A 16,552-nucleotide genomic window follows, 5' to 3' on the forward strand; every position below is an offset into this window, starting at 1 on the left:
CCTTAATATTATCAGTAAATGTATTCTTATATTACTATTTTGTCAAAAAATCAAAAAAAAAAATTTTCCCCCCCAAACTTTGGCATAGATTGGTGGTAAAATGGTTGCATGAAAAAAGTCAAAATACCCCAAGTTTAATACCTTAGGTTGTCTTCTTTTAAAAAATATATACATTTGAAGGGTTATTCAGGGATTCCTGACAGATATTGGTGTTACAATGTAACTATCGCCAATTTTGAAAAAACAGAATTTATGCTTACCTGATAAATTACTTTCTCCAACGGTGTGTCCGGTCCACGGCGTCATCCATTACTTGTGGGATATTCTCCTCCCCCACAGGGAAAGGCAAGGAGAGCACACAGCAAGAGCTGTCCATATAGTCCCTCCCAGGCTCCGCCCCCCCAGTCATTCGACCGACGGTTAGGAGAAAAAAAGGAGAAACTATAGGGTGCCGTGGTGACTGTAGTGTATAGAGAGAGAAATTTTTCAAACCTGATTAAAAAACCAGGGCGGGCCGTGGACCGGACACACCGTTGGAGAAAGTAATTTATCAGGTAAGCATAAATTCTGTTTTCTCCAACATTGGTGTGTCCGGTCCACGGCGTCATCCATTACATGTGGGAACCAATACCAAAGCTTTAGGACACGGATGAAGGGAGGGAGCAAATCATGTTACCTAAACAGAAGGCACCACGGCTTGCAAAACCTTTCTCCCAAAAATAGCCTCCGAAGAAGCAAAAAGTATCAAATTTGTAGAATTTGGCAAAAGAGTGCAGAGAAGACCAAGTTGCTGCCTCACATATCTGATCAACAGAAGCCTCGTTCTTGAAGGCCCATGTGGAAGCCACAGCCCTAGTAGAGTGAGCTGTGATTCGTTCAGGAGGCTGCCGTCCGGCAGTCTCATAAGCCAATCGGATAATGCTTTTCAGCCAGAAAGAAAGAGAGGTAGCAGTAGCTTTTTGTCCTCTCCTCTTACCAGAATAAACGACAAACAAAAAAGACGTTTTGTCTGAAATCCTTTGTTGCTTCTAAATAGAACTTTAAAGCACGGACTACATCTAAATGGTGTAACAAATGTTCCTTCTTTGAAACTGGATTCGGACACAAAGAAGGGACAACTATTTCCTGGTTAATATTCTTGTTGGAAACAACTTTTGGAAGAAAACCAGGCTTGGTACACAAAACAACCTTATCTGAATGGAACACCAGATAGGGTGGATCACACTGCAAAGCAGATAGTTCAGAAACTCTTCTAGCAGAAGAAATAGCAACCAAAAACAGAACTTTCCAAGATAGTAACTTGATATCTATGGAATGTAAGGGTTCAAATGGAACCCCTTGAAGAACTGAAAAAACTAAATTTAGACTCCAGGGAGGAGTCAAAGGTCTGTAAACAGGTTTGATTCTGACCAAAGCCTGTACAAAAGCTTGTACATCTGGCACAGCTGCCAGTCGTCTGTGTAACAAGACAGATAAAGCAGATCTCTGTCCTTTTAGAGAACTCGCTGACAATCCCTTATCCAAACCTTCTTGTTAGAAAGGAGAGGATCCTGGGAATATTAATCCATGAGAATCCCTTGGATTCACACCAACAGATATATCCTTTCCATATTTTATGGTAAATCCTTCTAGTCACAGGTTTTCTGGCTTGGACCAGAGTATCTATCACTGAATCTGAAAACCCGCGCTTGGATAAAATCAAGCGTTCAATTTCCAAGCAGTCAGCTGGAGAGAAACTAGATTTGGATGTTCGAATGGACCTTGCACTAGAAGATCCTGTCTCAAAGGTAGCTTCCATGGTGGAGCCGATGACATATTCACCAGGTCTGCATACCAAGTCCTGCGTGGCCACGCAGGAGCTATCAGAATCACTGAGGCCTTCTCCTGTTTGATCCTGGCTACAAGCCTGGGAAGGAGAGGGAACGGTGGAAATGCATAAGCTAGGTTGAACGACCAAGGCGTCACTAATGCATCCACTAGAGTCGCCTTGGGATCCCTGGATCTGGACCCGTAGCAAGGAACCTTGAAGTTCTGACGAGACGCCATCAGATCCATGTCTGGAATGTCCCATAATTGAGTCAACTTGGCAAAAACCTCCGGGTGGAGTTCCCACTCCCCCGGATGGAAAGTCTGACGACTCAGATAATCCGCCTCCCAGTTGTCTACTCCTGGGATGTGAATTGCAGATAGATGGCAGGAGTGATCCTCCGCCCATTTGATGATCTTGGATACCTCTCTCATCGCCAAGGAACTCTTTGTTCCTCCCTGATGGTTGATGTAAGCTACAGTCGTCATGTTGTCTGACTGGAATCTTATGAATCCGGCCTTCGCTAGTTGAGGCCAAGCCCGGAGAGCATTGAATATCGCTCTCAGTTCCAGGATGTTTATCGGGAGAAGAGACTCTTCCCGAGACCATAGACTCTGAGCTTTCAGGGAATCCCAGACCGCGCCCCAGCCTAATAGACTGGCGTCGGTCGTGACAATGACCCACTCTGGTCTGCGGAAACTCATTCCCTGAGACAGGTGATCCTGTGACAACCACCAACAGAGTGAGTCTCTGGTCATCTGGTCTACTTGAATCTTTGGAGACAACTGCAGAACTTGACAAGCTTTAGAAGCTTTGACTTTCTGACTTTTGTCAGGAAGATCTTCATTTTTAAAGAATCTATTATCGTTCCCAAGAAGGGAACTCTTGTCGACGGAGACAGGGAACTCTTTTCTACGTTCACCTTCCACCCGTGAGATATGAGAAAGGCTAGAACAATGTCTGTATGAGCCTTTGCTTTGGAAAGAGACGACGTTTGGATTAGAATGTCGTCCAGATAAGGTGCCACTGCAATACCCCTTGGTCTTAGAACCTCTAGAAGGGACCCTAGCACCTTTGTGAAAATCCTTGGATGATCTTTGTGGATAGGAATATGTAGATACGCATCCTTTAAATCCACGGTAGTCATAAATTGACCCTCCTGGATTGTAGATAAAATTGTTCGAATGGTTTCCATTTGAACGATGGAACTCTGAGAAATTTGTTTAGAATTTTTAAATCCAGAATTGGTCTGAAAATTCCCTCTTTTTTGGGAACTACAAACAGATTTGAGTAAAACCCCCGACCTTGTTCCACAGTTGGAACTGGGTGTATCACTCCCATCTTTAACAGGTCTTCTACACAATGTAAGAATGCCTGTCTCTTTATTTGGTTTGAAGATAAGTTAGACATGTGGAACCTTCCCCTTGAGGGTAGTTCCTTGAACTCCAGAAGAAAACCCTGAGAGACTATTTCTAGTGTTCAGGGATCCTGAACATCTCTTGCCTAAGCCTGAGCAAAGAGAGAGAGTCTGCCCCCTACTAGATCCGGTCCCGGATCGGGGGCTACCCCTTCATGCTGTTTTGGTAGCAGCAGTAGGCTTCTTGGCCTGTTTACCCTTGTTCCAGCCTTGCATTGATTTCCAAGCTGGTTTAGTCTGGGAAGCGTTACCCTCTTGTCTAGAGGCTGCCGAGTTGGAAGCCAGTCCGTTCCTGAAATTGCGAATGGAACGAAAATTGGACTTATTCTTAGCCTTGAAAGGTTTATCTTGTGGGAGGGCATGGCCCTTTCCCTCAGTGATGTCTGAAATAATCTCTTTCAATTCTGGCCCAAAAAGGGTCTTACCTTTGAAAGGGGTATTAAGCAATTTTGTCTTGGAAGATACATCCGCCGACCAAGACTTTAGCCAGAGCGCTCTACGCGCCCCAATTGTAAACCCTGAATTTTTTGCCGCTAACCTCGCTAACTGCAAAGCGGTGTCTAAAATAAAGGAATTAGCTAACTTAAGTGCGTGAATTCTGTCCATGACTTCCTCATACGGAGTCTCCCTACTGAGCGACTTTTCCAGTTCCTCGAACCAGAACCACGCAGCTGTAGTGACAGGAATAATGCACGAAATAGGTTAAAGGAGGTAACCTTGCTGTACAAAAATCTTTTTAAGCAAACCCTCCAATTTTTTATCCATAGGATCTTTGAAAGCACAATTGTCCTCAATAGGAATGGTCGTGCGCTTGGCTAAAGTAGAAACCACCCCCTCGACCTTAGGGACTGTTTGCCATGTGTCCTTCCTGGGGTCGACCATAGGGAACAATTTCTTAAATATAGGAGGAGGGACAAAAGGTATGCCTGGCTTCTCCCACTCCTTATTCACTATGTCCGCCACCCGTTTAGGTATCGGAAAAGCATCAGGGTGCACCGGGACCTCAAGGAACTTGTCCATCTTGCACAATTTTTCTGGGTTGACCAGATTGTCACAATCATCCAGAGTAGATAGCACCTCCTTAAGTAATGCGCGGAGATGCTCTAATTTTGATTTAAATGTCACAACATCAGGTTCTGCCTGCTGAGAAATTCTACCTGTATCAGAAATTTCCCCATCTGACAAACCCTCACTCACTGCCACTTCAGATTGGTGTGAGGGTATGACAGAAAAATTATCATCAGCGCCCTCCTGCTCTACAGTGTTTAAAACAGCGCGATTGCTCTTTCTCTGAAATGCTGGCATTTTGGATAAAATATTAGCTATGGAGTTATCCATTACTGCCGTCAATTGCTGCATAGTAACAAGCATTGGCGCGCTAGAAGTACTAGGGGTCGCCTGCGCGGGCATAACTGGTATAGACACAGAAGGAGATGATGTAGAACTATGTCTACTTCCTTCATCTGAGGAATCATCCTGGGCAATTTTACAATTTGTGACAGTACTGTCCTTACTTTGTTTGGACGCTATGGCACAATTATCACACATATTTGAAGGGGGAACCACATTGGCTACCATACATACAGAACATGATCTATCTGAAGGTACAGACATGTTAAACAGGCTTAAACTGGTTAATAAAGCACAAAAAACGTTTTAAAACAAAACCGTTACTGTCTCTTTAAATGTTAAACAGGGCACACTTTATTACTGAATATGTGAAAAACTATGAAGGAATTATCCAATCTTTACCAAATTTTCACCACAGTGTCTTAATGCATTCAAAGTATTGCACCCCAATTTTCAAGCTGTTAACCCTTAAAATGTGGAAACCGGAGCCATTTTTAATTTTAACCCCCTTACAGTCCCAGCTACAGCCTTTGCTGCGACTTCACCAATCCCAGGGGGGTATATGATATCAAATGAAGCCTTCTAGGAACGTTTTTAGTGGATTCCAGACCCACACACATGCAGCTGCATGTACTGTACTCAAAAGTAACTGCACAGTAATGGCGTGAAAATGAGGCTCTGCCTACTACAGAGAAAGGCCCTTCCTGACTGGGAAGGTGTCTTAACAAGTGCCTGGTGCTAAAAAAACGTTCCCCAATGTTATAAAAGTGTGAAATTCAACTTCAAACTGCATATAATACTTAAATAAAGCAATCAATTTAGCCCTTAAGAGTGTCTACCAGTGTATAGCCCATAATAAGCCCTTTATTCTGTTTGAGACTAAGAAAATGGCTTACCAATCCCCATGAGGGAAAATGACAGCCTTCCAGCATTACACAGTCTTGTTAGAAAAATGGCTAGTCATACCTTGAGCAGAAAAGTCTGCAAACTGTTCCCCCCAACTGAAGTTCTCTCATCTCAACAGTCCTGTGTGGGAACAGCAACTGATTTTAGTTACTGTCTGCTAAAATCATAATCCTCTTTTAAACAGAACTCTTCATCTCTTTCTGTTTCAGAGTAAATAGTACATACCAGCACTATTTTAAAATAACAAACTCTTTATAGAAGAATAAAAAACTACAACTAAACACCACAAACTCCTCACCATCCCTGAGGAGATGCTACTTGTTCAGAGCGGCAAGGAGAATGACTGGGGGGGCGGAGCCTGGGAGGGACTATATGGACAGCTCTTGCTGTGTGCTCTCCTTGCCTTTCCCTGTGGGGGAGGAGAATATCCCACAAGTAATGGATGACGCCGTGGACCGGACACACCAATGTTGGAGAAAACATGGTTTTGAAATAGCAAAGTGCTACTTGTACTTATTGCCCTATAACTTGCAAAAAAAGCAAAGAAGATGTAAACATTGGGTATTTATAAACTCAGGACAAAATTTAGAAACTGTTTAGCATTGGTATTTTATGGTGGTTGTAGATGTGTAAGAGATTTTGGGGCTCAAAGTTAGAAAAAGTGCATTTTTTTTCATTTTTTCCTCATATTTTATATTTTCTTTTATAGTAAATTATAAGATATGATGAAAATAATCATATCTTTAGAAAGTCCATTTAATGGCGAGAAAAACAGTATATAATATGTGTGGGTACAGTAAATGAGTAAGAGGAAAATTACAGTTAAACACAAACATAGCAGAAATGCAAAAATAGCCTTGGTCCCAGATGGTCAACAAATTGAAAAGTGGTCTGGTCACTAAGGGGTTAAAGACAGACTTGTAAGATTGCCATAGTTAACTACCTCTTAGGCTGATCACTTTATCCTCACTCATTTCCTTATTAACTCTTTGTGGTTATCTTTTTATTTACAACACTTAGGAGACTATATAAGTTTTAGCACATAATATATGTTTTAGCACTCAGTCATAAAATGATTAAGAACCTATGTTAGGAACCTTTTTTATGTCCACAACACCTTATTATTATTTTTTATAAACATTCACTTATTTCTTATATTCACATCCCAACACCTTTCACTTAATTATTTACTTTTTCCCAATTAATAATTGTTCAATTAAGAATTGTTCATCATCCAAAGGCCAAATCATTTTAGGATCATCACACATAGTAAATTTTATACACATTAGTAAGGATTCATCTTTTTGCAAATATCCAGATTGCTTTTTAGCGCCCCTTTCTTACCTTTTGCATTTCTTCTTGCATTTTCACTACATACCTATGAATACTTATTGCCCACAACTCTAAAATTTGAGGGTGAGCAAATTTAAGCACTAATAAATTAACCCTTGAATTTTGATAACAAACCCAGTATCCCTCGCATCCGCACTTCTTTACATAAGACAAAAGCGACTTGGCAGGAAGACATGGCTACTAAAGTTCTAGCGCTAATTACTAACTTTTTGGATCCTTCGAAATGTATAATTATATAAACTATTCAATGGCTTCTCAGTATTATACAAAGTATAACTGAAATATATTTATTTAAAAAAAAATAAAAAAAAATTGAAAAGCGGAAGTTGCATTAGCCCCTGAACACTCTCTTGTGCCCATGGTACTTTTTTATTCAAAGGGGCTTTAAAGAAACAGTACAATAATTTTCCTTGATCTAGTATGTTTATCCAAACTGCTTATAAGCTTACACAAAAAAGAAGAAAGGGTATACCCACAATTCCTATGGATGAATCCCTAAATTAGAGATATTAAAGGGACCCTCTAGTCAAAATTAAAAAGTTTTATGATATAGGGCAAACTTTTCAATGTACTTTTATAATATTTTTTTTTGTTTTCTTGGTATTCTTTGTTGAAAGCTAAACCTAGGTAAGCTCATATGCTAATTTCTTGAAGGCCGCCTCTTATCTGAAAGCATTTTGACAGTTTTTTACAGCTAGGAAAGGATATGTAACATTAACAACATTGTACCTCTCAAGTCTGTTGGTTTTAGTTTATGATTTTGCTTTGTTTTTAGGATACTATGTGGTACTCAAAAAAGGTATCACCTTAGCCTACCTATATAATAGGAACTGTAATGTAGTGTTAACTCTTTTCAAAATAATAAAAAAAAAAAAAAAAATACCTCATATCCGGTGTAGGACTGTGTTGAATATTCAAAATCTGAATCAGGACCACCAGGACAGTACCTACAAAAATTTATAATTAACAAATAAGAGCTGACTGGTACTACAATCTAAAAGAGTGTGGATAAACTTATCAAATACAAATATTTCTATGAGATAAAAAAGGTGCTAATCCTCCAAAATAACAATTAAATTATACAAAAGAGAGAAATGTATGGGGGCTTACAGCACTATTCCCTACTAATAAAACATAGCGTTTATTTATAAATTAAAATCATTAACAGAAGGTTATATCACATCTAATCACCCTGCTCACATACCCCCTCCCACCGGGTAAGGTTATATAGTACTGAGAAAAGCAGAGTGAATAAGAAATAAACAGAAAAGTTAAAAAAAAAAAAAAGAAAAAGCATCACACTAATCCCGGAGAGTTTAGAATTGAAAAAGGCTGTGTATGGCCGGAACTTGTTTGCTGCACTCTCTTTTCTAACTTCCCTCTCCACTAATCCCACTTGATGCAGAGGTTCCAGTATATCGGCCAGGACTCTCTGGGATTTGTGTGATGATTTTTTTTTAATTTTTTACTTTTTCTGTTCACTCTGCTTTTCTCAGTACTATGTAACCTTACCCAGTTGGAGAGTGGTATTTGAGCAGGGTGATTAGATGCGATATTACCTTCTGTTAATGATTTTAATTTATAAACATAAATAAAGGCTATGTTTTATTAGTAGGGAAAAGTGCTGTAAGCCCCCCATACTTTCTCTCTTTTGTATAATTTAACAATACCTACAAAAATAATATAAATATTTTAAAAGGACATTCCGGTCAAAATCAAAATACACATAGATGAATGACATTGTTTTACAGAAACATATTTACAATAAGCATAAATTAGCAAAAATGTATCACTGTTTTAGTGCTCACATTTTTTTCTGCATGTGCATGTGAAGCATAGCTAGATATTCTCAGTGTACCAGCTGCTAAGCGCACCAGTGGGGCTTGTTTCATGTCAGCAATTAACACATTGAGTAATTACCAGATGATACAAGCATCTTAGGCTCTCTAACGCCTAGATTTAGAGTTCTGCGTTAGCCGTCAAAACCAGCGTTAGGGGCTCCTAACGCTGGTTTTGGGCTACCGCTGGTATCTAGAGTCGTGTAGGTAAAGGTCTAACGCTCACTTTGCAGCCGCGTCTTTTCCATACCGCAGATCCCCCTACGCCATTTGCGTATCCTATCTTTTCAATGGGATCTTTCTAACGCCGGTATTTAGAGTCTTGGCTAAAGTGAGCGTTAGAAATCTAACGACAAGACTCCGGCCACAGAGAAAAGCCAGGAGTTAAGAGCTTTCTGGGCTAACGCTGGTTCATAAAGCTTTTAAATACTGTGCTCTAAAGTACACTAACACCCATAAACTACCTATGTAACCCTAAACCGAGGCCCCCCTCATCGCCGCCACTCTAATAAAAATTTGTAACCCCTAATCTTCCGACCGCACACCGCCGCAACCTACATTATCCCTATGTACCCCTAATCTGCTGCCCCTAACACCGCCAACCCCTATATTATATTTATTAACCCCTAATCTGCCTCCCCCAACGTCGCCGCCACCTACCTACAATTATTAACCCCTAATCTGCCGACCGGACCTCTCACTACTATAATAAAGTTATTAACCCCTAATCCGCCTCACTCCCGCCTCAAAAACCCTATAATAAATAGTATTAACCCCTAATCTGCCCTCCCTAACATCACCGACACCTAACTTCAAGTATTAACCCCTAATCTGCCGACCGGACCTCGCCGCTACTCTAATAAATGTATTTACCCCTAAAGCTAAGTCTAATCCTAACCCTAACACCCCTCTAAGTTAAATATAATTTTTATCTAACGAAATAAATTATTTCTTATTAAATAAATTATTCCTATTTAAAGCTAAATACTAAAATAAACCCTAATATAGCTACAATATAAATAATCATTATATTGTAGCTATTTTAGGATTAATATTTATTTTACAGGCAACTTTGTATTTATTTTAACCAGGTACAATAGCTATTAAATAGTTAATAACTATTTAATAGCTACCTAGTTAAAATAATTACCCAATTACCTGTAAAATAAATCCTAACCCAAGTTACAATTAAACCTAACACTACACTATCAATAAATAAATGTAATAAACTACCTACAATTATCTACAATTAAACCTAACACTACACTATCAATAAATTAATTACATACAAATACCTACAAATAAATACAATTAAATAAACTAACTAAAGTACAAAAAAAAAAAAGAACTAAGTTACAAAAAATAAAAAAATAATTTACAAACATAATAAAAATATTACAACAATTTTAAGCTAATTACACCTACTCTAAGCCCCCTAATAAAATAACAAAGCCCCCCCAAAATAAAAAAAAATGCCCTACCCTATTCTAAAATAAAAATTGAAAAGCTCTTTTACCTTACCAGCCCTTAAAAGGGTCTTTTGCGGGGCATGCCCCAAAGAATTCTGCTCTTTTGCTTGTAAAAAAAAAACATACAATACCCCCCCCCCCAACATTACAACCCACCACCCACATGCCCCTAATCTAACCCAAACCCCCCTTAAATAAACCAAACACTAAGCCCCTGAAGATCTCCCTACCTTTTCTTCACCACGCCGGGTATCACCGATCCATCCAGAAGAGGGTCCGAAGTCTTCATCCAATCCGGGCGATGTCTTCATCCAAGCCCAAGCGGGAGCTGAAGAGGTCCATCATCCGGCTGAAGTCTTGATCCAAGCGGGGGCTGAAGAGGTCCATCATCCGGCTGAAGTCTTCTATCAAGCACCATCTTCAATCTTCTTTCTTCCGGCTCCATATTCATCTCGCCGATGTGGAACATCCATCCTGGCCGACGACTTCCTGACAAATGACGGTTCCTTTAAGGGACGTCATCCAAGGTGGCTGATCGGAACAGCCAATAGAATGCAAGCTCAATCTGATTGGCTGATTGGATCAGCCAATCGGATTGAACTTGAATCTGATTGGCAGATTCCATCAGCCAATCAGAATTTTCCTACCTTAATTCCGATTGGCTGATAGAATCCTATCAGCCAATCGGAATTCGAGGGACGCCATCTTGGATGACGTCCCTTAAAGGAACCATCATTCGTCGGCCAGGATGGATGTTCCGCGTCGGCGAGATGAAGATGGAGCCGGAAGAAAGAAGATTGAAGATGCTGCTTGATAGAAGACTTCAGCCGGATGATGGACCTCTTCAGCCCCCGCTTGGATCAAGACTTCAGCCGGATGATGGACCTCTTCAGCCCCCACTTGGGCTTGGATGAAGACATCGCTCGGATTGGATGAAGACTTCGGACCCTCTTCTGGACAGATCGGTGATACCCGGCGTGGTGAAGACAAGGTAGGGAGATCTTCAGGGGCTTAGTGTTAGGTTTATTTAAGGAGGATTTGGATTAGATTAGGGGTATGTGGGTGGTGGGTTGTAATGTTGGGGGGGGGGGTATTGTATGGTTTTTTTTACAGGCAAGAGAGCACAATTCTTTGGGGCATGCCCCGCAAAAGGCCCTTTTAAGGGCTGGTAAGGTAAAAGAGCTTTTCTATTTTTATTTTAGAATAGGGTAGGGCATTTTTTTATTTTGGGGGGATTTGTTATTTTATTAGGGGGCTTAGAGTAGGTGTAATTAGCTTAAAATTGTTGTAATATTTTTATAATGTTTGTAAATTATTTTTTTATTTTTTTGTACTTTAGTTAGTTTATTTAATTGTATTTATTTGTAGGTATTTGTATGTAATTAATTTATTGATAGTGTAGTGTTAGGTTTAATTGTAGATAGTTTATTAAATTTATTTATTGATAGTGTAGTGTTAGGTTTAATTGTAACTTGGGTTAGGATTTATTTTACAGGTAATTTTGTAATTATTTTAACTAGGTAGCTATTAAATAGTTATTAACTATTTAATAGCTATTGTACCTGGTTAAAATAAATACAAAGTTGCCTGTAAAATAAATATTAATCCTAAAATAGCTACAATATAATTATTATTTATATTGTAGCTATATTAGGGTTTATTTTACAGGTAAGTATTTAGCTTTAAATAGGAATAATTTATTTAATAAGAAATAATTTATTTTGTTAGATAAAAAACAGAATTTATGCTTACGTGATAAATTACTTTCTCTTGTGGTGTATCCAGTCCACGGATTCATCCTTTACGTGTGGGATATTCTCCTTCCTAACAGGAAGTGGCAAAGAGAGCACACAGCAGAGCTGTCCATATAGCTCCCCCTCTAGCTCCACCCCCCAGTCATTCGACCGGAGGTTAGGAAGAAAAAAGGAGAAACCATAGGGTGCAGTGGTGACTGTAGTTTAAACAAAAAAATCTACCTGACTTAATAGCCAGGCCGGGCCGTGGACTGGATACACCACAAGAGAAAGTAATTTATCAGGTAAGCATAAATTCTGTTTTCTCTTGTAAGGTGTATCCAGTCCACGGATTCATCCTTTACTTGTGGGATACCAATACCAAAGCTTTAGGACACGGATGAAGGGAGGGAACAAGACAGGTACCTTAAACGGAAGGCACCACTGCTTGCAAAACCTTTCTCCCAAAAATAGCCTCCGAAGAAGCAAAAGTATCGAATTTGTAAAATTTGGAAAAAGTATGCAGCGAAGACCAAGTCGCTGCCTTACAAATCTGTTCAACAGAAGCCTCATTTTTAAAAGCCCATGTGGAAGCCACTGTTCTGGTAGAATGAGCAGTAATTGTTTCAGGAGGCTGCTGGCCAGCAGTCTCATAGGCCAGACGGATGATGCTTTTCAGCCAAAAGGAAAGAGAGGTAGCAGTCGCCTTCGGACCTCTCCTCTTACCAGAATAGATGACAAACAATGAAGTTGTCTGAAATCCTTAGTTGCTTGTAAATAGAACTTTAAAGCACGAACCACATCAAGATTGTGTAACAGACGTTCCTTCTTCGAAGAAGGATTAGGACACAGAGAAGGAACAACAATTTCCTGATTAATATTTTTATTAGACACAACCTTAGGAAGAAAACCGGGTTTGGTATGCAAAACTACCTTATCTGCGTGGAAAACCAAATAAGGTGAGTCACACTGCAAAGCAGATAACTCTGAAACTCTTCGAGCAGAAGAGATAGCTACCAAAAACAAAACTTTCCAAGATAAAAGTTTAATATCTATGGAATGTAAAGGTTCAAACGGAACCCCTTGCAGAACTGAAAGAACTAAATTCAGACTCCATGGCGGAGCCATAGGTCTATAAACAGGCTTGATTCTGACTAAAGCCTGACTAAACGCTTGAACGTCTGGTACCTCTGCCAGACATTTGTGTAAAAGAATAGACAAAGCAGATATCTGTCCTTTTAAGGAACTAGCTGATAATCCTTTCTCCAATCCTTCTTGGAGAAAGGACAATATCCTGGAAATCCTAATCTTACTCCATGAGTAACCCTTGGATTCACACCAACAAAGATATTTTCGCCAAATCTTATGGTAGATTTTCCTGGTGACAGGCTTTCTGGCCTGTATCAGGGTATCAATAACCGACTCAGAGAAACCACGCTTAGATAGAATTAGGCGTTCAATCTCCAAGCAGTCAGACGTAGAGAAATTAGATTTGGATGTTTGAAAGGACCTTGAAGTAGAAGGTCCTGCCTCATTGGGTCCATGGTGGAACGGATGACATGTCCACTAGGTCTGCATACCAGGTCCTGCGTGGCCACGCAGGCGCTATTAGAATCACTGACGCCCTCTCCTGCTTGATTCTGGCCACCAGACGAGGAAGGAGAGGAAACGGTGGAAACACATAGGCCAGATTGAAGGACCAAGGCGCTGCTAGAGTATCTATCAACGCCGCCTGGGTATCCCGGGACCTGGACCCATAAAGAGGAAGTTTGGCATTCTGACGGGACGCCATCAGATCCAATTATGGAGTGCCCCATCGCTGAATCAGCTGGGCAAATACCTCCGGGTGGAGTTCCCACTCCCCCAGATGAAAAGTCTGACGACTTAGAAAATCCGCTTCCCAGTTGTCTACTCCTGGGATGTGAATTGCTGAGAGGTGGCAAGAGTGATCCTCCGCCCACCTGATTATTTTGGTTACTTCCATCATTGCTAGGGGACTCCTTGTTCCCCCTTGATGGTTGATGTAAGCTACAGTCGTGATGTTGTCCGACTGAAATCTGATGAATTTGGCCGCAGCTAGCTGAGGCCATGCCTGAAGAGCGTTGAATATCGCCCTCAGTTTCAGAATGTTTATCGGGAGAAGAGCTTCTTCCCGAGACCATAAGCCCTGAGCTTTCAGGGAGTCCCAGACAGCACCATAGCCATACAGACTGGCGTCGGTTGTTATGATGATCCACTATGGTCTGCGGAAACACATTCCCTGAGCCAGGTGATCCTGAGACAACCACCAGAGAAAAGAATCTCTGGTCCCCTGGTCCAACTGTATTTGAGGAGACAAATCTGCATAATCCCCATTCCACTGTTTGAGCATGCATAGTTGCAGTGGTCTGAGGTGTATCCGTGCAAAAGGGACTATGTCCATTGCCGCTACCATTAATCCAATTGTCTCCATGCACTGAGCTACAAATGGCCGATGAATGGAATGAAGAGCTCGGCAAGTAGTCAAGAGTTTTAACTTTCTGACCTCCGTCAGAAATATTTTCATTTCTACAGAGTCTATTAGTGTTCCTAGGAAGGGAACTCTTGTGAGGGGGGAGAGAGAACTCTTTTTGATGTTCACCTTCCACTCGTGAGACCTCAGAAAGGCCACTACAATTTCCGTGTGAGACTTGGCTCTTTGGAAAGTTGACGCCTGAATTAAGATGTCGTCTAGATAAGGCGCCACTGCTATGCTCCGCGGCCTTAGCACCGCCAGGAGGGACCCTAGCACCTTTGTGAAAATCATATATTGACCCTCCTGGATCATTGGTAAGATTGTTCGAATGGTCTCCTTCTTGAATGATGGGACTCTGAGGAATTTCTTTAGAATTTTGAGATCCAGGATTGGTCTGAAAGTTCCTTCTTTTTTGGGAAGCACAAACAGGTTTGAGTAAAACCCCAGCCCTTGTTCCGCAATTGGAACTGGGTGGATCACTCCCATTGTATGTAGGTCTTCTACACAGCGTAAGAACGCCTCTTTCTTTGTCGTGTCTGTAGACAGACGAGAAATATGGAACCTTCCCCTTGGAGGGGAGTCCTTGAATTCTAGAAGATATCCCTGGGATACAATCTCTAAGGCCCAGGGATCGTGTACGTCTCTTGCCCAGGCCTGAGGAGAGAGAGAGAAAAAAAGAGAGAGAGAAAAAGAGAGAGAGAAAAAGAGAGAGAGAAAAAGAGAGAGAGAAAAAGAGAGAGAGAAAAAGAGAGAGAGAAAAAGAGAGAGAGAAAAAGAGAGAGAGAAAAAGAGAGAGAGAAAAAGAGAGAGAGAAAAAGAGAGAGAGAAAAAGAGAGAGAGAAAAAGAGAGAGAGAAAAAGAGAGAGAGAAAAAGAGAGAGAGAAAAAGAGAGAGAGAAAAAGAGAGAGAGAAAAAGAGAGAGAGAAAAAGAGAGAGAGAAAAAGAGAGAGAGAAAAAGAGAGAGAGAAAAAGAGAGAGAGAAAAAGAGAGAGAAAAAAAGAGAGAGAAAAAAAGAGAGAGAAAAAAAGAGAGAGAAAAAAAGAGAGAGAAAAAAAGAGAGAGAAAAAAAGAGAGAGAAAAAAAGAGAGAGAAAAAAAGAGAGAGAAAAAAAGAGAGAGAAAAAAAGAGAGAGAAAAAAAGAGAGAAAAAAAGAGAGAGAAAAAAAGAGAGAGAAAAAAAGAGAGAAAAAGAGAGAGAGAAAAAGAGAGAGAGAAAAAGAGAGAGAGAAAAAGAGAGAGAAAAAAAGAGAGAGAGAAAAAGAGAGAGAGAAAAAGAGAGAGAGAAAAAGAGAGAGAGAAAAAGAGAGAGAGAAAAAGAGAGAGAGAAAAAGAGAGAGAGAAAAAGAGAGAGAGAAAAAGAGAGAGAGAAAAAGAGAGAGAGAAAAAGAGAGAGAGAAAAAGAGAGAGAGAAAAAGAGAGAGAGAAAAAGAGAGAGAGAAAAAGAGAGAGAGAAAAAGAGAGAGAGAAAAAGAGAGAGAGAAAAAGAGAGAGAGAAAAAGAGAGAGAGAAAAAGAGAGAGAGAAAAGAGAGAGAAAAAGAGAGAGAAAAAGAGAGAGAAAAAGAGAGAGAAAAAGAGAAAAAGAGAGAGAGAGAGAGAGAGAGAGAGAGAGAGAGAGAGAGACTGCCCCCTACTAGATCCGGTCCCGGATCGGGGGCTACCCCTTCATGCTGTCCTTATTTTGTCTTAAAGGATTTGTCCTGAGGGAGAGCATGGCCTTTTCCCCCAGTGATTTCTGAGATAATCTCTTTCAATTCAGGCCCGAAAAGGGTCTTTCCTTTGAAAGGGATGTTCAGCAGTTTGGATTTTGACAACACATCGGCCGACCAAGACTTGAGCCATAGCGCCCTGCGCGCCAGAATGGCAAAACCTGAATTCTTTGCTGCTAACTTAGCTAGTTGGAAAGCGGCATCTGTGATAAAAGAAATAGCCAGCTTAAGAGCCTTAATTCTGTCCATAATATCCTCATATGAGGTCTCCGTCTGGAGCGCATCTTCCAGCGCCTCGAACCAGAAAGCAGCTGCAGTAGTTACAGGAACAATGCACGCTATAGGTTGGAGAAGAAAACCTTGATGAACAAAAATTTTCTTAAGTAGACCCTCTAATTTTTTATCCATAGGGTCTTTAAAAGCACAACTGTCCTCAATTGGTATGGTTGTGCGTTTAGCAAGTGAAGAAACAGCCCCCT

General features: G+C 40.6%; 1 protein-coding gene across 1 annotated transcript in view; it reads right to left on the reverse strand.

The window, feature by feature from the left end:
* The window catches only part of ELP3 (elongator acetyltransferase complex subunit 3), a 625,666-nt gene that overhangs the window by 519,278 nt on the left and 89,836 nt on the right, over positions 1–16,552 (reverse strand). Inside the window, exon 5 of the mRNA XM_053709529.1 lies at positions 7,717–7,780. Within this exon, the coding sequence (XP_053565504.1) occupies positions 7,717–7,780 (64 nt within the window). The remainder of the gene's footprint in view (positions 1–7,716; positions 7,781–16,552) is intronic.

Source organism: Bombina bombina, chromosome 4 (assembly GCF_027579735.1).
Source record: "Bombina bombina isolate aBomBom1 chromosome 4, aBomBom1.pri, whole genome shotgun sequence".
Classification (NCBI taxonomy): Eukaryota; Metazoa; Chordata; class Amphibia; order Anura; family Bombinatoridae; genus Bombina; species Bombina bombina.